The 18,360-nt window shown below is 46.7% G+C and overlaps 1 protein-coding gene across 1 annotated transcript; it reads left to right on the top strand.

The window, feature by feature from the left end:
• Nucleotides 1-293: 293 nt before the first annotated feature.
• Nucleotides 294-14,321, top strand: LOC130122838 (phosphatidylinositol 4-kinase type 2-alpha-like). Its single transcript, XM_056291877.1, has 9 exons — nt 294-807; nt 2,665-2,865; nt 3,714-3,845; nt 4,829-4,982; nt 5,082-5,143; nt 5,449-5,548; nt 6,472-6,605; nt 10,103-10,162; nt 11,887-14,321. Exons 1-9 carry the CDS (start codon nt 454-456, stop codon nt 12,046-12,048), a joined length of 1,359 nt encoding a protein of 452 aa, XP_056147852.1. The 5' UTR covers nt 294-453; the 3' UTR covers nt 12,049-14,321.
• The last annotated feature ends 4,039 nt before the right edge of the window (nt 14,322-18,360 follow it).

Genomic DNA, 18,360 nt, shown 5'->3' with positions numbered 1-18,360 from the left:
TGTTCCCATTCACCTCTCGGCTGTAATTGTTTTTGATTTTCAATTCTCTTTTTTTCTGATTTCTTTTAAAAAATGTGTTTATTTTACTTCATAAAATTTTTAAAAACAATTTTTTTTCAATTCTCTGCTGTCCCAAAGCATTTTGAAACGGCCTTGTTGCTGTATCGTCCTGTGTCGTCACGAGTATGTTTTTCCACCTCGCCTGCTTCTTCCTGGGGGCAGTTTGAGGGGCAGGTCCCGCATGGAAGGAAGGTGCTTTATAAGTGCGGGGCAAATTAGAGGGCGGTGGACGAGATGATCCAGTAAGTGCTGCGCGTTATTACGGGTGGGTGCGGTCTGCGCGAGGGAGATCGTCTTATCTTGCTGGGATGAGACCGAAGTCCCGCAGGTTTCTACTTTTCATCTCGCCTCCCCACCTGCCTTCGTTTCAGTTTTGACCCAACCGGTCCGGGCATGGCCCAAACGAGCCCGCTGGCTTCTCCCCCGCGGGCTTCGGCAGACTGCCGCTACTGCCAACGCGGAGGCTCCGGTCCCCGATTCGCGTGCCGCGCTGCTGCTGCTGCTGCGCCCGGTTCGGTCGTTCGGGAGTCGGCGGGGGGAAGCCTCGGGCGTCTCCGCGAGAGGCAGCCGCTGCTGGACCGCGGCAGAAGATGCTGTCCGCCGGAACAGCTCAGCAACGACTTCCCCGACGACCCGGAGTTCAGGGAGGTGGTCCGGAAGGCAGAACAAGCCATCGAGGAGGAGATCTTTCCGGAGAGGATTTACCAGGGATCCAGCGGGAGCTACTTTGTCAGAGACTCTCAAGGGGTGACGTTACAGGGAGATGTTTGTTTGTTTGTTTGTTTGTTGTGAAGGATAGGCTGACATGATGCACGCGGGATAAGACAAGATAAGATGAGATGAGATGAGATAACACAAGACAAGACTTCGTTGTCCTGAAGGAGATGTGTCTCGGACACATACAGTATCTGCTGGGAAAAACCCAAATAACGTGGCACAGGCACAGACCGCCTGCTGCGCAACACACCTGTAGGCGTCATAATGCTGCACGCATAATATGTCCAGCAAAGTCTCGTCTCACCAACATAGTCATCGTAAAGTCATCATAAAGTACAGTTTATGATACGTGTGTACAGTTAAAATTGCAAGCATATAGGAATCCTGGGGAATTCTGCTTAACATATATGAAAATATCCAACCGAGGTTCATAAAAAATGAACTGTTGGGTGATGATGTCGAACCCGAGGCTGGGCGATAACTCAGTATTATAATTCATCGTCTTTCAATGGTATATCGGAAAACTAGTTTTGGTGTTTGGTATTATTATCGATATCTTGTGAAATGTTCTTCAGAATTATATATTATTATCGATATCTTGTAAAAAAAATTTCTTCAAAATTAAATTATTCTAAAATATAAAGTGATTTTTGTGATGGTAATATTGTCCATATCATCCAGCACTAACCATGCCAATAAAATACTACTCCCTCCAATAGATAATATTCCCCTCCAATATTTCAAAACTCATTTCGTGAGAACTTACTGGTGGTGGGTTCTAGTAATCATTCATCTATACCACAAAACTGTGTATTAAGACTTGGAAATATGCAAATTTCCCAACACGCCATGCTGTTGAAAGACGACAGATGGTAGTGGTGAATAGGTGCCCGGCCCTGTGTGGCTCACGCTGACAGGTCCCACTTACCTCGTCCTAAATAGAGCATGGTCTTGTCATCCAAAATGATCAGATCTGACCACCGAACGCAGGGTGTTATTGCTGCCTCGTGACTTTGTTACACCGGATGAAGCAAACCATCTGACTGACCCCCTTAATCATGACACCAATAACCCCGCCATGGCTCCATGGCAGCAGAAAGATCCCCTGCCGGCCGCAGCTTCCAGGAAAGAGCCAGCCGGAGCAGGCCTGCATTGCTCACATATCTGTGAGATCTCCCACAGACCTGTTGAGAAAAGGCTCCCCCCTGGCCACTTAAAAACACGTTTGCTGTCCCGAGGGCCTGCGTGATAGATAACATGGCGCAACACAGAAGCGGTCGTGGTTGTTTTTTGACAGTCCAGCTGATTACTGCAGCCTCCCTATCCGGAGATAATTGCTTAACCTTGCTGCCCATGCTCTCAGCACGTGCATCGATGAAAGATCGGGCGAATCGAAAAGTTCAACCTCGGATTACACCGTCGTGTTGATTATACACCCATTATAAAACACAAGAGGAAGTTTGTTTCTGAAAGGCACTGTTGCCAGACAGACCTACTTGCAGGCAGACAGAGAGGCCGACTCTGTCCCGGAGTCAACTACAACAGAGCTGATCATGTGAGGAAACTTAACTTAATCAGATTGACATAAATAAGTTGGGAAGCCATTCCAATTCTGCTTTGTTAGTCACAGCGAGCATCTGCTTTGCTCATGAATTGTCTCCTAAAGCTAATGGCAGACGGGAAGCCTTTGGTGTTGTTATGACAGGGTAGAAACCCCCCGCCTGCTTCATGCAGACCCTGCTACCCGTAGAGATGATTACAAGCTGCAGACCATCGGTGAAAGGTTGTGTGACCGTGACACTGCACTCGACTCTGCTGCTCTCCTTGAATGTGGTTTTTGATGGGGGAATGGAGGATCTGATTTCAGTGATGGGTCTCTGTTTGCAGAAGGTCATTGGCATCTTCAAGCCGAAGAACGAGGAGCCCTACGGCCAGCTGAACCCCAAATGGACCAAATGGCTGCAGAAGCTGTGCTGTCCGTGCTGCTTCGGCCGCGACTGTCTGGTCCTCAACCAGGGCTACCTGTCGGAGGCCGGAGCAAGCCTGGTAGATCAAAAACTCGAGCTCAACGTAGTCCCCAAGACCAAGGTAGGGACACTTGTCCACAATCACGAAAAACAAATCATGGAGAGAAGTTTTTGCTAAAAAGTAATCCTATCATTGTAGGATTAATATTTAGGATTGTAGGATTACTACTACTACTACTGTCATGACTACAGGATTACTACTACTACTACTACTACTACTACTACAGGAGTAGTACTACTACTACTATCATTGTAGGATTACTACTAATACACCAAGTATTAGTAGGGGTATATTTGCGAAATAGTAATCACATCATAGCTGGGAATGCATATCATGAGTGCACTTAGTGTACGTGTGCCTTACGCCATCGAGAGGCATTGAATAGCAAAATCAAAGTACAAAGTAGATTTACTTTGCCACATATCATAACAGATAAACCCATTGTCATAAGAGCATAAAATATCAGGTATAGGTAGAGGGAGGGAACAACAATAGGCACAGATAATGACGGCATGCGTCTAAGTAAGGGCACAGTGGTAATAGCTGACACCAATAGCAGTATTAGATGAGTCATATTAGCTGCAAAATACCACAAGACAGTTTTCAGACCTCGCTTGGAGGCTATTTAAGGATTAAGGATTAAGACCTTTCTTGGAGGAAGTAAATGTGTCAGTAGCTGTGATGGGAGGCCAGCAGCAGGTCATTCCAACATCTTGCAAAGGTTTGGACTCAGAGACTGTCCTTTCTGTGCAGGGAGTAGCAGCCTGCAGGTTTTTCAGAAGCTTTTGCACTTCATCATAACACATTCCCACTACAGTATTTATCCCCCCACCCTTTTTTCTGACAGATTATCTCTTTCTTTCTAAATCCTCGTCCCCGTCCTCTTTGTTTCTTGCCATCGTCTCCAGGTGGTTTACCTGGCGAGTGAAACGTTCAACTATAACGCCATAGACAGGGTGAAGTATCGGGGGAAGAAGCTGGCCTTGGAGAAGGTGCCCAAAGTGGGCCAGCGCTTCCAGAGGATAGGTCTGCCTCCGAAGGTAAAACCTCTTGTGTAGCCATACGTTGAAATGACTTGTTCTGTTGTTTGCAGCACTTTTCATTCTTAAAAATGGACAACTAGGGGTACCCGGGTAGCGTAGCGGTCTATTCCGTTGCCTGCCAACAGGGGGATCACAGGTTTGAATCCCCGTGTTACCTCCGGCTTGGTCGGGCGTCCCTACAGACACAATTGGCTGTGTCTGCGGGTGGGAAGCCAGATGTGGGTGTGTCCTGGTCGCTGCACTAGCGCTTCCTCTGGTCAGTCGGGGCGCCTGTTCGGGGGGGGGGGGTTGGAGGGAATAGCAAGATCCTCCCACGTGCTACATCCCTCTGGTGAAACTCCTCAGTCAGGTGAAAAGAAGTGGCTGGCGACTCCACGTGTATCGGAGGAGGCATGTGGTAGTCTACAGCTCCCCGGATCGGCAGAGGGGGCGCAGATAGCATCCGGATGTGGGCCACTTCAGGCAATGATGCGGCACTGGTGGTCTTCTTCTGGCCCTGACAAAATGGATGAGAGCCTGAAGTGGCCCACATGTGTAGTAGCAAATATGGCCCAAATATGCCAAATCACATGTGGGCCTTTTCTGGCAAGAATGTGGTGCTCTCAGCAACATGTGATCTGCATGTGACCCTGAAGTGGCCCGTGTGGTAAATGGTGAATATGGCCCAAATATTACAAAAGAAATATGGGCCACCTTTGGCAAATATGTGGCACATGCAGCATTGCTATGGCTTGGTTCTGGCCCGGATCTGGCAAACAGGAGTGGACCTCCCAAGGGCCCAAGTCAGGTATGGGACAGGTCTGGGCCACAGCAATGTTGCTATCTGGGGGTGGAGCAGTGACCGGGATGGCTTGGAAGAGTGGGGTAATTGGGCAAGTACAATTGGGGAGAAGCAAAATGGACGACTTGATTTCATGTTCTGTAATATGTAGCACTCACATGTCAATTGAAGGCCCCCCCCCCTTCCCCACATGGCACAGATAGGGTCGTTCCAGTTGTTTGTTGAAGGGTGCAAGGATGCCGATCATTGGCTGAAACGGTTCGAAGTGGACCCGCTCCCCGGGGACACAAGTCGGCAGTTGCAGCTACAGTTTGAACGACTGGTTGTCCTAGATTACATCATCAGGAACACAGGTCAGAGTTGCCCAACGAAGGCAGATGTGTTTCATGGCAATACAAGGCTCTCTCACTGAGACTGTGTTATAAGATACATGCTGGGTTTTCTGCTTGTAGACAGAGGAAATGACAACTGGCTCATAAGATATAACCATTCAACGGACGCTGCAGCGATTCCTGTAAGTAAGCATCAATAATGTATGGCTACTCCGTTTAAAGCCAGCCCCTGTCTGGAGGGGCTACACATTCAGTAGGAGAAACAAATGTGAAATATTGGCCTTCGACCCAAGCTGAATTTTGCAGAAAGTCTTTCATATTCAAACACTGCACTGCAATTTATACAGCGACGTGAAGCAAAAGCTATTTACCTGCTTTCCGTTACGCCTCACTAGTTTAGCCTGCTCCTTTTGAAACTCAAGGCGTTGCACATGGTGACGTATTTGCCAGAGGGAGGAGTAAAGTCACATTTCGTGTGTGTTTGCAGGATAAAGACTGGGTGGCGGTGAAGGATTCGGTCGTCAGACTGGTCGCTATAGACAATGGCTTGGCTTTCCCCCTCAAACACCCAGACTCCTGGAGAGCCTGTACACCATGCCAAACACACACACACACACACACCATCATAGCATGAACTAGCCAATATCTTTGACTGAATATTTTGATATCGATGATGTGACCATTGGTGCTTTGATAAGATATTTACACTTACGAAAATGTTGATAAAGGATCATTAGTAATGTGGACATGGGGCGTCCGGGTGGCGTAGCGGTCTATTCTGTTGCCTACCAACACGGGGATCTCCGGTTCGAATCCCCGTGTTACCTCCGGCTTGGTCGGACGTCCCTACAGACACAATTGGCTGTGTCTGCAGGTGGGAGGTGGGTGGATATGTGTCCTGGTTGCTGTACTAGCGCCTCCCCTGGTCGGTCGGGGCGCCTGCTCGGAGGGGGAACTTGGGGGAATAGCGTCATCCTCCCACGCGCTGCGTCCCCCTGGTGAAACTCCTCACTGTCAGGTGAAACTCCTCACTGTCGGGTGAAACTCCTAACTGTCAGGGGAAACTCCTCACTGTCAGGGGAAACTCCTCACTGTCAGGGGAAAAGAAGCGGCTGGTGACTCCACATGTATCAGAGGAGGCATGTGGTAGTCTGCAGCCCTCCCCGGATCGGCAGAGGGGGTGGAGCAGCGACCGGGACGGCTCGAAAGCGTGGGGTGGTTGGCCAAGTACAATTCGGAGAAAAGGGGGGGGGGCAAACAAAAACTAAAAGAATTAGTAATCTGGATATGATGACCAAGCAAGTAGACAATCATTGTTCGAGTAAGCTCAGAAAAGTGTCCCGCTTTACTCTAATGTAGCCTTTAAGACCAGGGAATGACAACATTTGTGTTACTGTGTCACCATACAATGCTAACCAAAATGCCAGACCATATCTAGTCTCATACATATGTCATGATATTGATATCATATGGATACATCTCCCAGCTTTACCTTTCTCTTCCATCACAGACCCTTTCTACTGGGCCTGGCTGCCTCAGGCTAAAGTGCCTTTCTCTCAGGAGATCAGGGAGCAGGTGCTCCCCAAACTCACTGACCCCACCTTCATCCAAGACTTGGAGGAAGACCTCTATGAGCTCTTTAAGGTCAGAACAGGACCACACAGACACTATCTGTGCCCAAAGAAGTTGTTTTGTTTTTTTCCTGTCAGTCATAAACATATATAGGCTTGCATTAGTGTATGCTTTAAATACCGTCGCGGATTCAGGGGGCAACAGGGGAACCGCCGCAGCCGGGACGTGAACCCGGGTCTCCCGCACCACGGGCGACTGCGCTAACCAGTCAACTAAAGGGTCCGACCTATTAGCCCAGGGCGAGCGAGTCTAGTCATCCGTGGTGGTTTCACTACCCCCCCCTCCCCTCCTTCGGGAAGCGCGTCCCCGCGCTTCAGCATATCACCTCCCTCACGCCTCTGGGCGCACGTGCTTTCGATGGCCTCCCGGTCTCACCATCCCACTTCTGACACAAATGTAGCTAATTCAGGGGGCAGTCGGGAACCGTCGCAGCCGAGACGTGAACCCGGGTCACTGCGCTAACCAGTCAACTATATGGTCCGACCCGTTAGCCAAGGGCCAGTGAATCTAGTCATCCGTTGGTTGTTACAATACAACGTGCAATGTTTCATGCATGGGCATATATGATATGCACCGCATGTTGTACATTTTGATTGCATGCAAGTGAATTTGTGTTTTTGAAATATGATGTGTTTTTCTGTACCACGAAGCAGCTTGAGCTCAGACAAACGGTGCCAGCTCTGGTGTCAATGGCGTCAACTCTGCAGCAGGGATGCCCAGAAATGCCAGCTGTTTTTGTGGCGCCGGTTAACATGAACACTTTTGTTTAGGGTGATAATAATGCTGAATCTTCTGGACGATAATTATTAATACAAGCCAAGTCAATTCAAGTCAATTCTATTTGTATAGCCCAATATCACAAATTAAAAATTTGCCTCAGTGGGCTTTACAGCAACCACAACATCCTGTGCTTAGACCCTCACATCGGATAAGGAACATCTTATCTCCCAACAAAAAACCCTTTAACAGGGAGAACACACACACACACACACACACACATATAAATAACTTTGGTAAAAGAAACACTCAACGGTAGGGAAGGTACTCAACAAATATGGAGGAACATAATCCAGTGAGTCAAGTACATTCTTTATGAGACAGTACAAGCCTGTTTCATGCCATAAGCTGTCAGCTGATGATTGCTTATGACATAAAACAGGCTTGTATTGTCTCATAAAGAATGTACTTGACTCACTGGATTTCCTATACTATATATATATATATACATATACATATATATATATATATATATATATATATATATATATATATATATATATATATAGATGCCTGATGTTTTTCTTTCTCTACATTTTTTACATGATTCATAATGATCACAGGAATATTGAAAAGATACCAACATCCTGACTTTGACACCCACTCTTCTGTTTCACTGATTGTTAAGTCATTTCTGTGATTGCTGAGATGTAAATGTAAAACCAAGGGTCAGAGACCGGCACTAGAGCTATAACAATATAGCAATAACTGTGTTTCCCTGCACAACAATAGGTTGCCAATCAATCAATCAAGTTGCATTCTAAACTTGGCACAAAAAGTAAGGACATTTGTGTTTGGTGGGTTATTTCTTTGTTGTAACAGTGCTTCTTGGCAATACATCTTATATCAGGCAGCTGATTGTCAGCACCTGGGGTACCAGAAGCTCAAAACAAGAGTCAATAGCAACAGCAAAATAAGCTGTTTGGCATCGGCAGAGAAAAATTGTCAAATTGGTTATGGGCGCAGCCTGAGGAGTAAGTTTCACTTGAACATTGGGGGGGGGGGGACACATTTAGCGGGGGGTCAGGGGGTCCTCCCCCTGGAAATTTTGAGCATCACACATTTTATTTCCTGCATTCTGGTGAATTTGTATGCACCAATTTGCTAATTTTCTACATCAATTTATTGTGGAAATGTCTTATTTATGTAAAAGAAAAACAACTTTCAGATAGGCTAGCCTATAGTGACACAAAAAGGAAAATAATGAAGTAGACTGTCATTATATATTTCAAATATTTATTCTCCTTCAGCTAAAGGGTGGTGTACTGGGCTAGACAAGCAAGCTGGCTAGCTACGTTACTTACACTTGCTTACACGATGATTCATGCTCCGGTCCCCTGGTTGTCAGGAGCAACTGTAAGACAGCAACGAGGTCGGCAATCCCAGTGGCAAGGTTAAAATGGTATGGTCCAAGCATAGGGGTGTATGAAATCGTTGGAAAACAAGTATGAATGACATTTTAAGTAGTTCGACTATCTTGTGTTGTTATTTTACCTTTTTGGCGAGGGAGTTAACATTATCATTCATGATATATTTTTTGGGGGGGGACAAATTCACCTCTTCTAAATATTGAGGGGGACATGTCCCCCCTGACCCTCCCATAAGTTACGCCTGTAGGCGCAGCCCACATACTCAGCTCTGCTGCGCATCTACAAATGCATGTTCCTTACCAATGTGGCGCCATTTAAAAGGGAAATAAACAGGCTTTCCAACGGTATAAGATTTATTGCCAAGAAGCATCGTTACAACAAAGAAATAATCTACCAAACACAAATTTCCTTGCTTTTTGTGCTAAGTATATATTAGTGCTTTTCTATCTGCAACGGCCACGGCCAAAAAAAAGAGCATGTTAGAGAAATATGACTTGGAGAGCTTGAGTCACGTTCACACGACACCGGTCTTGCTAAAAACGAAAAAGTTTTCCCTTCACGTTTTAATAAAGTTCCGCGTGCAGACGACATCGTTTCGAAAACGATCCGCATGCACACGGATCCGCAAAAAAACCCCAAAAACGACTGAAAACGCTGTAGTATGCATGCCCGGCCAGTAGTTAGAGGTAAAACTTTGTAGTAGAGAGCCGTTCCGGTGGACCCGAATAACACCGCGCGCATGCGCACAAACGCCTTCTTCTCATAAAAGTACACTTTTCCAGCCATTCATTCTCGTCAACAACGCCATTCACAACGTTTTCCCACCAGCGGCTTGTTCTTCCGGGTCTTGTTCAAAACCGTCTTTTGGTTGCCCTCCGTCGACGTACGGGTGGATTGAGAATTCGGCGCATGTAAATAACGCGTCTCCGCTGATCACAGTAATGGTGCAACAAATCTACACTTTTTGCTGGAGGAGCGTTAATAAACTTAGCAGAGATGACAGCTCGGTTAACGTCGTCTTCTGACTCGCCTCAGGTACGCCGTCTGACGGAAAACACAACACGCATGCGCGAAGCGGGGCCGTGACGTCAACGTTTTCGCAGGAACCGGATTCGCTGAGTTTACACGGCGACGCGGGAGCTGCGTTTGCGGAAGACTTCGCTCTGGAACCGGGTTTCAAACGGCCACAAGGCAACAACGCTTCACCGTTTTATGTTGAAAACGTCGCCGCGTAGGGGCCGTTTACGCGGAGGGGGGTCAAAGGAAGGTGACAGAGACGAAGGACACTTGCATTTGCGCTGTACCTTGGTGAGCAGGTGACAAAAAAAACATAAACTCAAACGTGTGTTTTCCTTGCTGCAGAAGGATCCGGGTTTCGATCGGGGCCAGTTCCACAGCCAGATCTCGGTGATGCGAGGCCAGGTGAGCGAGACTCGACAAACCGCGCCTCCCCATGTGTCGTCACCATGCAAACATTTAAATGACTCTGCTGCGTGTTTTATTGGTAACGCTTTTAATTACATGCCATTCATTACACAGGGATTACCAAGTCATATACGAGTAAAATAGATGTAATTGAACCAGGGGCGATTCTAGGATCAGAGCTTTAGGGGTGCTGAGCACCTAGAGTGCTGGCCGGCCAGGCAAGATAAATTTGGGGGTGGGGGGGTGGATCAAACCATTTTCGAAGCATGGGGGGTGCTGTATTTTTGTTGTTAAAATATTACGTTTAAACCATATACTGGATATGGTTTTGACATTTCTCCAGCTTATTAACCATGGACATACAGTAAAAAATAAAAAATCTCTTCAATTTTAGGGGTGCTGGGGTTCAATTTAGGGGTGCTGCAGCACCCCCAAAAACTGGCTAGAAACGCCTATGAATTGAACTATGATGAGTGGTAATTACTGTGTACTATATGAGTAACCCAGGGGCTTTTCTTTGTCTCTGCTTTGCGTCCTTGTCATTATGATGGGGCATTACATGTAATCTAACACTGTGTGGGATAAATTCACAGGTCACGTCGTACCCAAACACTTGAATATATGGTGCATATTTTTTTAAGACTATATGGTGAATATTAATTGTGGTGCTATCTTTGGGATATTCTATTTATCCCTACGACACAAATGATTCAAGATACTTGTGTTTGGTACAGTGTGATTTGCGAATTTATCCCAAACAGTGAGTGATGGACATTATACTTAACATCACATTATAATGACAAGGAAGCAAACTAGAGAATATGGAGAAGTCCATTTTTAACTATCATTTTCCCCAGCCCTCAGCAGTGCAACACAAAGACAGAAACACAACCAAACTACAAGAACACATATATCCAAACTGCAAAAAAACTACAAACACACATACATCCAACACATTAAAAAAAAAATCACTGTCCAAGAGAACGAACGCCAGGATGACTGTTCGGAACTGCCGGTCTGCATGGGCTAGCAGTTAGCTTAGCCTGTCCTACTTCCACGTCCTGTCCAACTGCCCTCGGTGTTTCCCCCTCGGACCCAGCTCCACGCAGGGCTGTGGTGCCTGGGCCCACAGGATGCAGCAGACCAGGCTCCCCCGGGGCCAATCCAATGCCAGCGCTCCCATCCAGACACCTTCAACACACCTCTCTGCACGCCACAAGCTGACACCAAAAACACAGTCAACACCCGCCGTCAGACCGCCCTCGGTGTTATCTGAACTGCCGGTCTGCATGGGCTAGCAGTTAGCTTAGCCTGCCCCGCTACTGCGTCCTGTTAGACCACCCTCGGTGTTTCCTCTTCGGGCACAGCTCCAAGCAGGGCCGTAGTTCCTGGGCCCACAGGATGCAGCTGACCAAGCTCTCCCACCCGTCAAATGAAGACACAAACTTAGATGCAGATGTAGACAAAGACACTGTATAGACGGTACTGGATGAGGCTGCAGCAAACATAAGTTCATGCTACCACCTTCCCACACCGGTACTGGGTGAGGCCGCTGCAAACGTGAATTCGTGCTGCCATCTTCCCACACTGGAAGTGGAAATGGAACTCAGTCATTACCACTCATTACAGTTCGGCTACATCTATTTTACTTGTACATTACTTAGTTATTTCTGTGTACTGAATGACCTGCGATTCAAAGGGTTATTGTGTTTTCTAATCAGATCCTGAACCTGAGCAAAGTCCTGAAGGACATCAAGACGCCCCTCCAGCTGGTGCAAATGCCACCGGTCACTGTAGAGACAGCCAGGGCCCTGCAGAGGGCCAACAACGGCTCCTACACACACAGCCTCCAGAGCAAGAGACCCTTCTTTACCTGGTGGTAGTGGGAGAGGATATGCACGCCTTCCTTGCATCTTTACAAGAAGCACCGCCATATCATCTCTGAGGACTAGTATTACAAATGAGATGATGAAATGGGAGGACGATACAAGAGGAGGCAAGAAAATGGTGAATCCAAAGGGGGAATTTATGGATGGAGATGATGGATGTTGATGAATGACAGGATGAAACCTTGTCAGCGTCTGCTAAGGTACTGCAAGGCAACAACAAAATAAACCTGAAATGGCCTCCGTTCAAACCCTGGGCCTTCTGCGGATGCTGCTCGACCCTTAGTCAATATCAGTGCGGTCCATTTCGCAGTTTGTATGACGTCCAACTTGTTTGAACGATAAATAGTTTCTTATAGCGTTGCAGCGCTGTTAAGAGTTGCTGCTGGCTTCTCTGTTGGCATTTTCCATTATTGACATAGAAATGTGTGTATGCATTTTTATATTTGTCTATAATGCATCTGAGCAGAGAATGATTAGACACTTGAATGTTTCGGGTTATTACATCTGGAATGACACAACATTCCCTGTGCTTGCCTTGCGTCATAAGGAGCAACTCAGCCGTGGGGCTTCACGATGTTTCACTACCGTCTGTGAAATGAGCTGTCACTTCAGAGTTGGTGGTAAATCATCCGTTGCAAATGAAGACAAGGCTTGACCAAATCATCAGGACAGCACTTTAAAATGCCTACCCGCCAACTTTAGAAAGCACTGCCCAGATAGCAGACACATTTGGGCCTAATCTGGGACACTTTTGGTACTTACGGCTCAGTTACAGTACTGGCAACTGTTGTGTGGACCAGATGTGGCTCAAATGTCATAAGCCGGGCCTGACTTGGGTTACGGCAAGTGTTGTTTGGGCCAGACACGGCTCAAATGTAATGAACGGGGCTTGACTTGGGTTACAGCACACACTATGTGGGCCAGATGTGACCAAAGTGTGGCTGAGTTGAGGCAGCCACACTCACCCTGAGTCAACGCCGTCATTCAAGGCCAAATGTGGGCCGTAAGATACCTGCAGATGTGGGCCATATTTGGGCCAAAGATTCTTTGCTATCGAAAGGAGCCAGTTGAGGCGGTTCGGGCATCTGATTAGGATGCCTCCTGGCGCCTTCCTTTGGAGGTTTACCGGGCATGGCCAATTGGGAGGAGACCCCGGGGTAGACCCAGAACTCGCTGGAGGGACTGCATGTCCAATCTAGTCTAGGAACGCCTTGGGATCCCCAGGAGGAGCTGGAGGGCCTTGCTGGGGAGAGGGACATCTGGAGTGCCCTATTTAGCTTGCTGCCACCGCGACCCGACCCCGAAAAAGCAGCTGAAGATGAGATGAGATGAGATATGAGATGAGATTCCTTGCTATCTGGGTGGTGGTGGGGGGCTGTTTTGGCCGCCATCTTATTTGTTCTACCTCTGACCTCTGAGTGATATCCCATTCCTTTTAGGGCGACAACTAAAAGAGCTTAGGACACAGTCCATTTTCTGAGGATGTCAAATGTCTTTGTCATAATTAATGTAGGGGCCGGAGACAGGGGATGGACACATGTTTGTTTGTCTCAGGGTGTATAAACGTGACAATGTAGTAAACTTTTTTTTTATTTCTCTAAAAAAGTTAGAGAAATCATTGCAATCTTTTTCTTTTTGTGATCTACCCTCATTATTTTGGCCTAGCAGCTACCAGACTTCCAACCAACTGTACTGCGCGCAAACATTTTGCGCCCCCAGTGGATATAGTCATCTATTACGTCTCCATTTTTATTCCCATTTTATTTAATTTATTTATTTTATTATTTTTCCATGTGTTTATTCCCCCAGAACGCATTTATTTCAATATAACATACACGTGTGAAGGGACAGACGTGTCAAATGGCCCAGTTTAGCTTTTCCCATTACAGCTCTGCATTTTCTCTGCATTCCGCCAAAACCAGTTCTGCCAGTCACCAGCAGATGGCTCTCCATTCTCGGTCCATGTCTCTCCGTTAGGAAGACGTTCAGGTTTCGTTTGAGATTTTAAAGATTATTTTTTAGCGCTGTTGCCTCCAAACGGATTTTGCGTTGATAATGCAATGTAAAACGTTAATATATTAAAGAACACAAACATTGTTATCCACATTATTTTTGTCTTGTACACTCAAAGTTTTTGTTTTATTAAAATATAGACCAATGAAAGAACTTTAGTTTGGGGTTAAACCTTGTGTGGATGAGGTTCTCATGGAAGATGTGGGGTGTGCATATATTGAATAAAAGGAGATTATTAAAATGCCTATACTGTACCTGGCTAATTCATAAAATTAAGTTAAAAAAATGCAACAACATGTTGCAGCCTCACTCGGCCCTGCTCAGGGTGCAGAGGACAGTGCCAGTATGTGCAGACACAGGTGTGTATCGATGTATAGACACAGGAAATGGCTGCCATCTTGTCCAACCTGCTTGTCTGGAAGGTTAATTAAAATATAGCATATGAAAACAATGCATGAACAATAGTTTGAAAATCAAACAAGACATGCATGTTAGGGTTGATACTCCGGTCTGTGCCCCCTGACCAAGGCAAGGGGAAGCAATGACTGGAGTTGGTCCCCGGATGCTGCGCGGCGGCTGCCCACTGCTCCTGGCTACACAGCTAGGATGGGTTAAATGCAGAGAATAAATTTCATTTGTATGTATGTACAAAATATGTCCTCTTAAAATGGTTTGTCATCTTCCAGGATACAAGATTGTCTTTTTTTTCTTTTACTATAGTTGTTTATCTGTGAAGTGCTTCGAGAGCTGTCTCCTCAGATGAGAAGCACTATACAAACTCAGTATTATCCATCCATCCATTATCTGAACTGCTTATTATCCTGCTCTCAGGCTCACTGGAGCCTATCCAGGCAGGCATTGGGCGGCCGGCGGGGAGACAAACTGGACAGGCCGCCAGTCCATCACACAGCGTCGACATACAGGGTCGACATACACAGACAAGACACACACACACACACACACACACACACACACACACACACACACACACACACACCTAGGGACAATTTACTGCGGCCGATTCACCTGGCCTACATGTCTTTGGACTGTGGGAGGAAACCGGAGCACACGGAGGAAACCCACGCAGACACGGGGAGAACATGCAAACTCCACACAGAGGACGACCCCCAAGGTTGGACTACCCCGGGGCTCGAACCCAGCACCTCTTGCTGTGAGGCGACCGCGCTAACGACTGCGCCACCGTGCCGCCCCTCAGTATTATCATTATTATTGTTAGTATTAGCATTGTAGCGAATTCGGGGGGCAACCACAGGAACTGCCGCGGCCGGGACGTGAACCCGTATCGCCCGCGCCGCGGGAGACATCGCTGACCGCTCGGCTAAAGGGTCAGACCCTTCAACCAGCGGCCAACGTGTCTACTTATCCATGCACGTTACGGTATTAAAGAATATTCTATTATATTCTATTAAAAACAACCCTCCCCCCTCACAAAAATCAGTTATAAAGTACTGTGGCGATCGTAGAAGCAACGACAAAGGTAACTTTGCAGCCCCATTTATTGACCTCCGCTCTCCGGTTGGCCGGCCGGCCTGCCCGTTTACCAGCCCCCCGAGCTTGTTCTCAGCCAGCCACGTTCACTCCCTCGTCCCGCCTGTCCTGCTCAGCTCAGCTCAGCTCTTGTTAGCCGCCATCTTGCCGCCGCACGGTGCGTACAGGATTGCGGCTGCCGGCGCCACGGGGTCCTAATCCTGTCCAACTTCGTCTCTGCGCTTGCCTCCGAGGACTGCGACCTGTCCACGTCGGCTGCCCTCTCTCCCCGGCCACCACATGAGGATAAGGGCCAGACTTGCCACAGGGAGAACCTCGAACAAGCTGAGAAACCACCGGCTCAAGCAGTTTCTCAAGCCCCGCCGTTTGCTGTCGTGCCTGCTGCTGCTCCTGCTGTCCCTGTGCCCCTCACCACCAACCCCCCTGCCACGTCTGCTACTGTCCCCGCTCCGCCTGTCCCCCTCATCATCCGACCCCCCCACCTATTGACCCCTTAACCACCTCCCTGGTCGTCGGTAGCTCTGTGGTGCGGGACATCTCCCTGCCCCAGTCTACTGGCCCTTCTAAAACTCTGTTTTCCGGGTGCCCGGGTTATGGATTTACACCGGAGGCTCCCTACCATCCTGGCCAAGCACCCCAACATTCACACTCTCACTCTCCACATCGGTATAACGACATCATGTACCGTGAGTCTGAGGTTTTAAAAGATAATTTCCTTAATTTGTTTTCTTCCCTTTCAGACCTGGGTCTTAAGATTGTTGTTTCTGCCCCCCTCCCTTCCCGCCGGAGAGGACGTGAGAGGTGGTCTACACTTTATGCTCTCCACCACTGGTTAAAAAACTGTTGCGCAGCTACTGGTCTTGAATTTGTAAATAAATTTGACCTGTTCTAGGCGAGACCCCTCCTGCTGAAAAAGGATGGCCTCCACCCAAACCAAACTGGTGCTCAGCTGCTGTCACGTAACATCGGACAGTGCCTAGCTAAATGACATCAGGATTATGATGTATGCAATATTCAGACTGTCATCTCAAATGCGGAGACCAGGGCAAAGAGAGTTTTGAGCAGTCTTATTTGGTCCCTCTGAAATGTCTTGGCCCTGTAGAAAGGCCCAGCCATGATAAAAAGCTAAACCTGGTTCTGTTAAATATCAGGGCACTTGGAAATAAGACCTTCTCTATAAATGATCTTATCTGTGAGGAGAAGCTAGATTTTATTCTTTTAACAGAAACTTGGCTTGGTTCAGATGGAACTGCCCGTCTAGCTGAAGCCTCTCCTCCAAACTACAGTTTCATCCACTCTATACGTGAGGGTAAGAGAGGTGGAGGACTGGCAACCATTTTCTCAGATGTTTTTAAATGTAAGCACTTGCATCTAGGCAGTTTTTCATCCTTCAAGTATCCGGCGATCTTATTGGAAAGTCAATCTTCTGTGTTACTGGTTACTATTTATCAGCCTCCAAAGCATACAGCCTTATTTTTACCTGAAATATCAGAACTACTGTCGATTTGTTTTAGTAATTATGACAGAATTTTAATTTCTGGGGACTTTAATTTGCATGTGGATAACGTCTCGGACGGCAAAGCTATGGAGTTTGTACAGCTTCTGCTTTCCTTTGATTTTATTCAACATGTTGTTGGGCCGACCCACAACCTTGGCCACACCCTAGATTTGGTAATCTCTAGAGGCCTGAATATTGCTGTTGACAAGATTGTTGATACTGATTTATCCGATCACTACTGTTTGTTTTTCACATGATTGTCTCTGACTTAGCAAAAAAAAACACAAGAATGTATCATAAAAAGATGTTTTCTTAGTCCTTCTGCAGTCATTAACTTCCCTCATCACCTGCGCAGTATTCCTCGGTCAGCTGATATTTCCTCAGTGCATGATAAAGTTAACCACTTCGACTTTAAAGTAGAGTCAGCTCTCGACATATGAAAACTAAGAAAAAAATCACAGACTACAGTAATACCCCGGAAGACTGAGCAAATACGTTTGCTCAAGAGGGAGTGCCGTAGAGCAGATCAAATATGGAAAAAAGTAAGCTTACAATCCATGGCGAGATTTTTAGAAAATCTGTATTTGTTTATAACAAAGCTCTGCGCTGCGCAAGGCAGGCTTATTTCTCTGGCATTATAAACGAAAACCGGAACAACTCCAGAGTCTTATTTTCCACAATCGATCACCTTATAAATCCTCCCAGTCTCATGAGCAGTTATGCCCTGCATCTAAATCAAAATGTAATGAGTTTGCATCATTCTTTGATAATAAAATCATTAATATCCGAGCAGGTATCATAAATAAGGTTGTTAATCCAAACAGTCAAACTACTAGTAACGACTCTCGGAGAAATCTAATTTCCTTTTGCAAAATTAGTGAGGAGGAACTTCGTAAAACCATCTTGCAGATGAAGTCATCCACCTGCTCTCTGGATGCAATTCCCACTGCCTCTTTTAAAGATGTCTCAGATAGTTTGATTGGGGATGTTTTGGATATTGTAACTCCTCTTTAGAAATGGTTATCTTTCCTAATTCACTGAAAACGGCTATAGTAAAGCCCTTTCTTGATCCGTCGGTGCTGAGCAATTATAGGCCTATTTTGTTAGTCTTTCTGACCATGTCTCAGACAAACTTGTAATTTTCTCAGGTATTCCACAGGGTTCGATTCTTGGTCCTTTATTGTTCTACCTGTACATGCTGCCACTTGGGAAAATCTGTGATCATGGAGTGAATTTCCATTTTTTTATGCTGATGATACTCAGTGATATTTATTTGTAGCGCCGGA

This window comes from Lampris incognitus, chromosome 13 (assembly GCF_029633865.1).
Source record: "Lampris incognitus isolate fLamInc1 chromosome 13, fLamInc1.hap2, whole genome shotgun sequence".
NCBI lineage: Eukaryota > Metazoa > Chordata > Actinopteri > Lampriformes > Lampridae > Lampris > Lampris incognitus.
The sequence above is the reverse complement of the archived record's forward strand: the minus strand, read 5'-3'. Positions and strand labels throughout refer to the sequence as shown.

Coding starts and splice junctions, on each gene's coding strand:
- LOC130122838 (XM_056291877.1), top strand. CDS start 454: ATGGCCCAAACGAGCCCGCTGGCTTCTCCCCCGCGGGCTTCGGCAGAC. Junction 5,549..6,471: donor CCCAGACTCCTGGAGAGCCT/GTACACCATGCC, acceptor CTTCCATCACAG/ACCCTTTCTACTGGGCCTGG. Junction 10,163..11,886: donor TCTCGGTGATGCGAGGCCAG/GTGAGCGAGACT, acceptor TTTTCTAATCAG/ATCCTGAACCTGAGCAAAGT.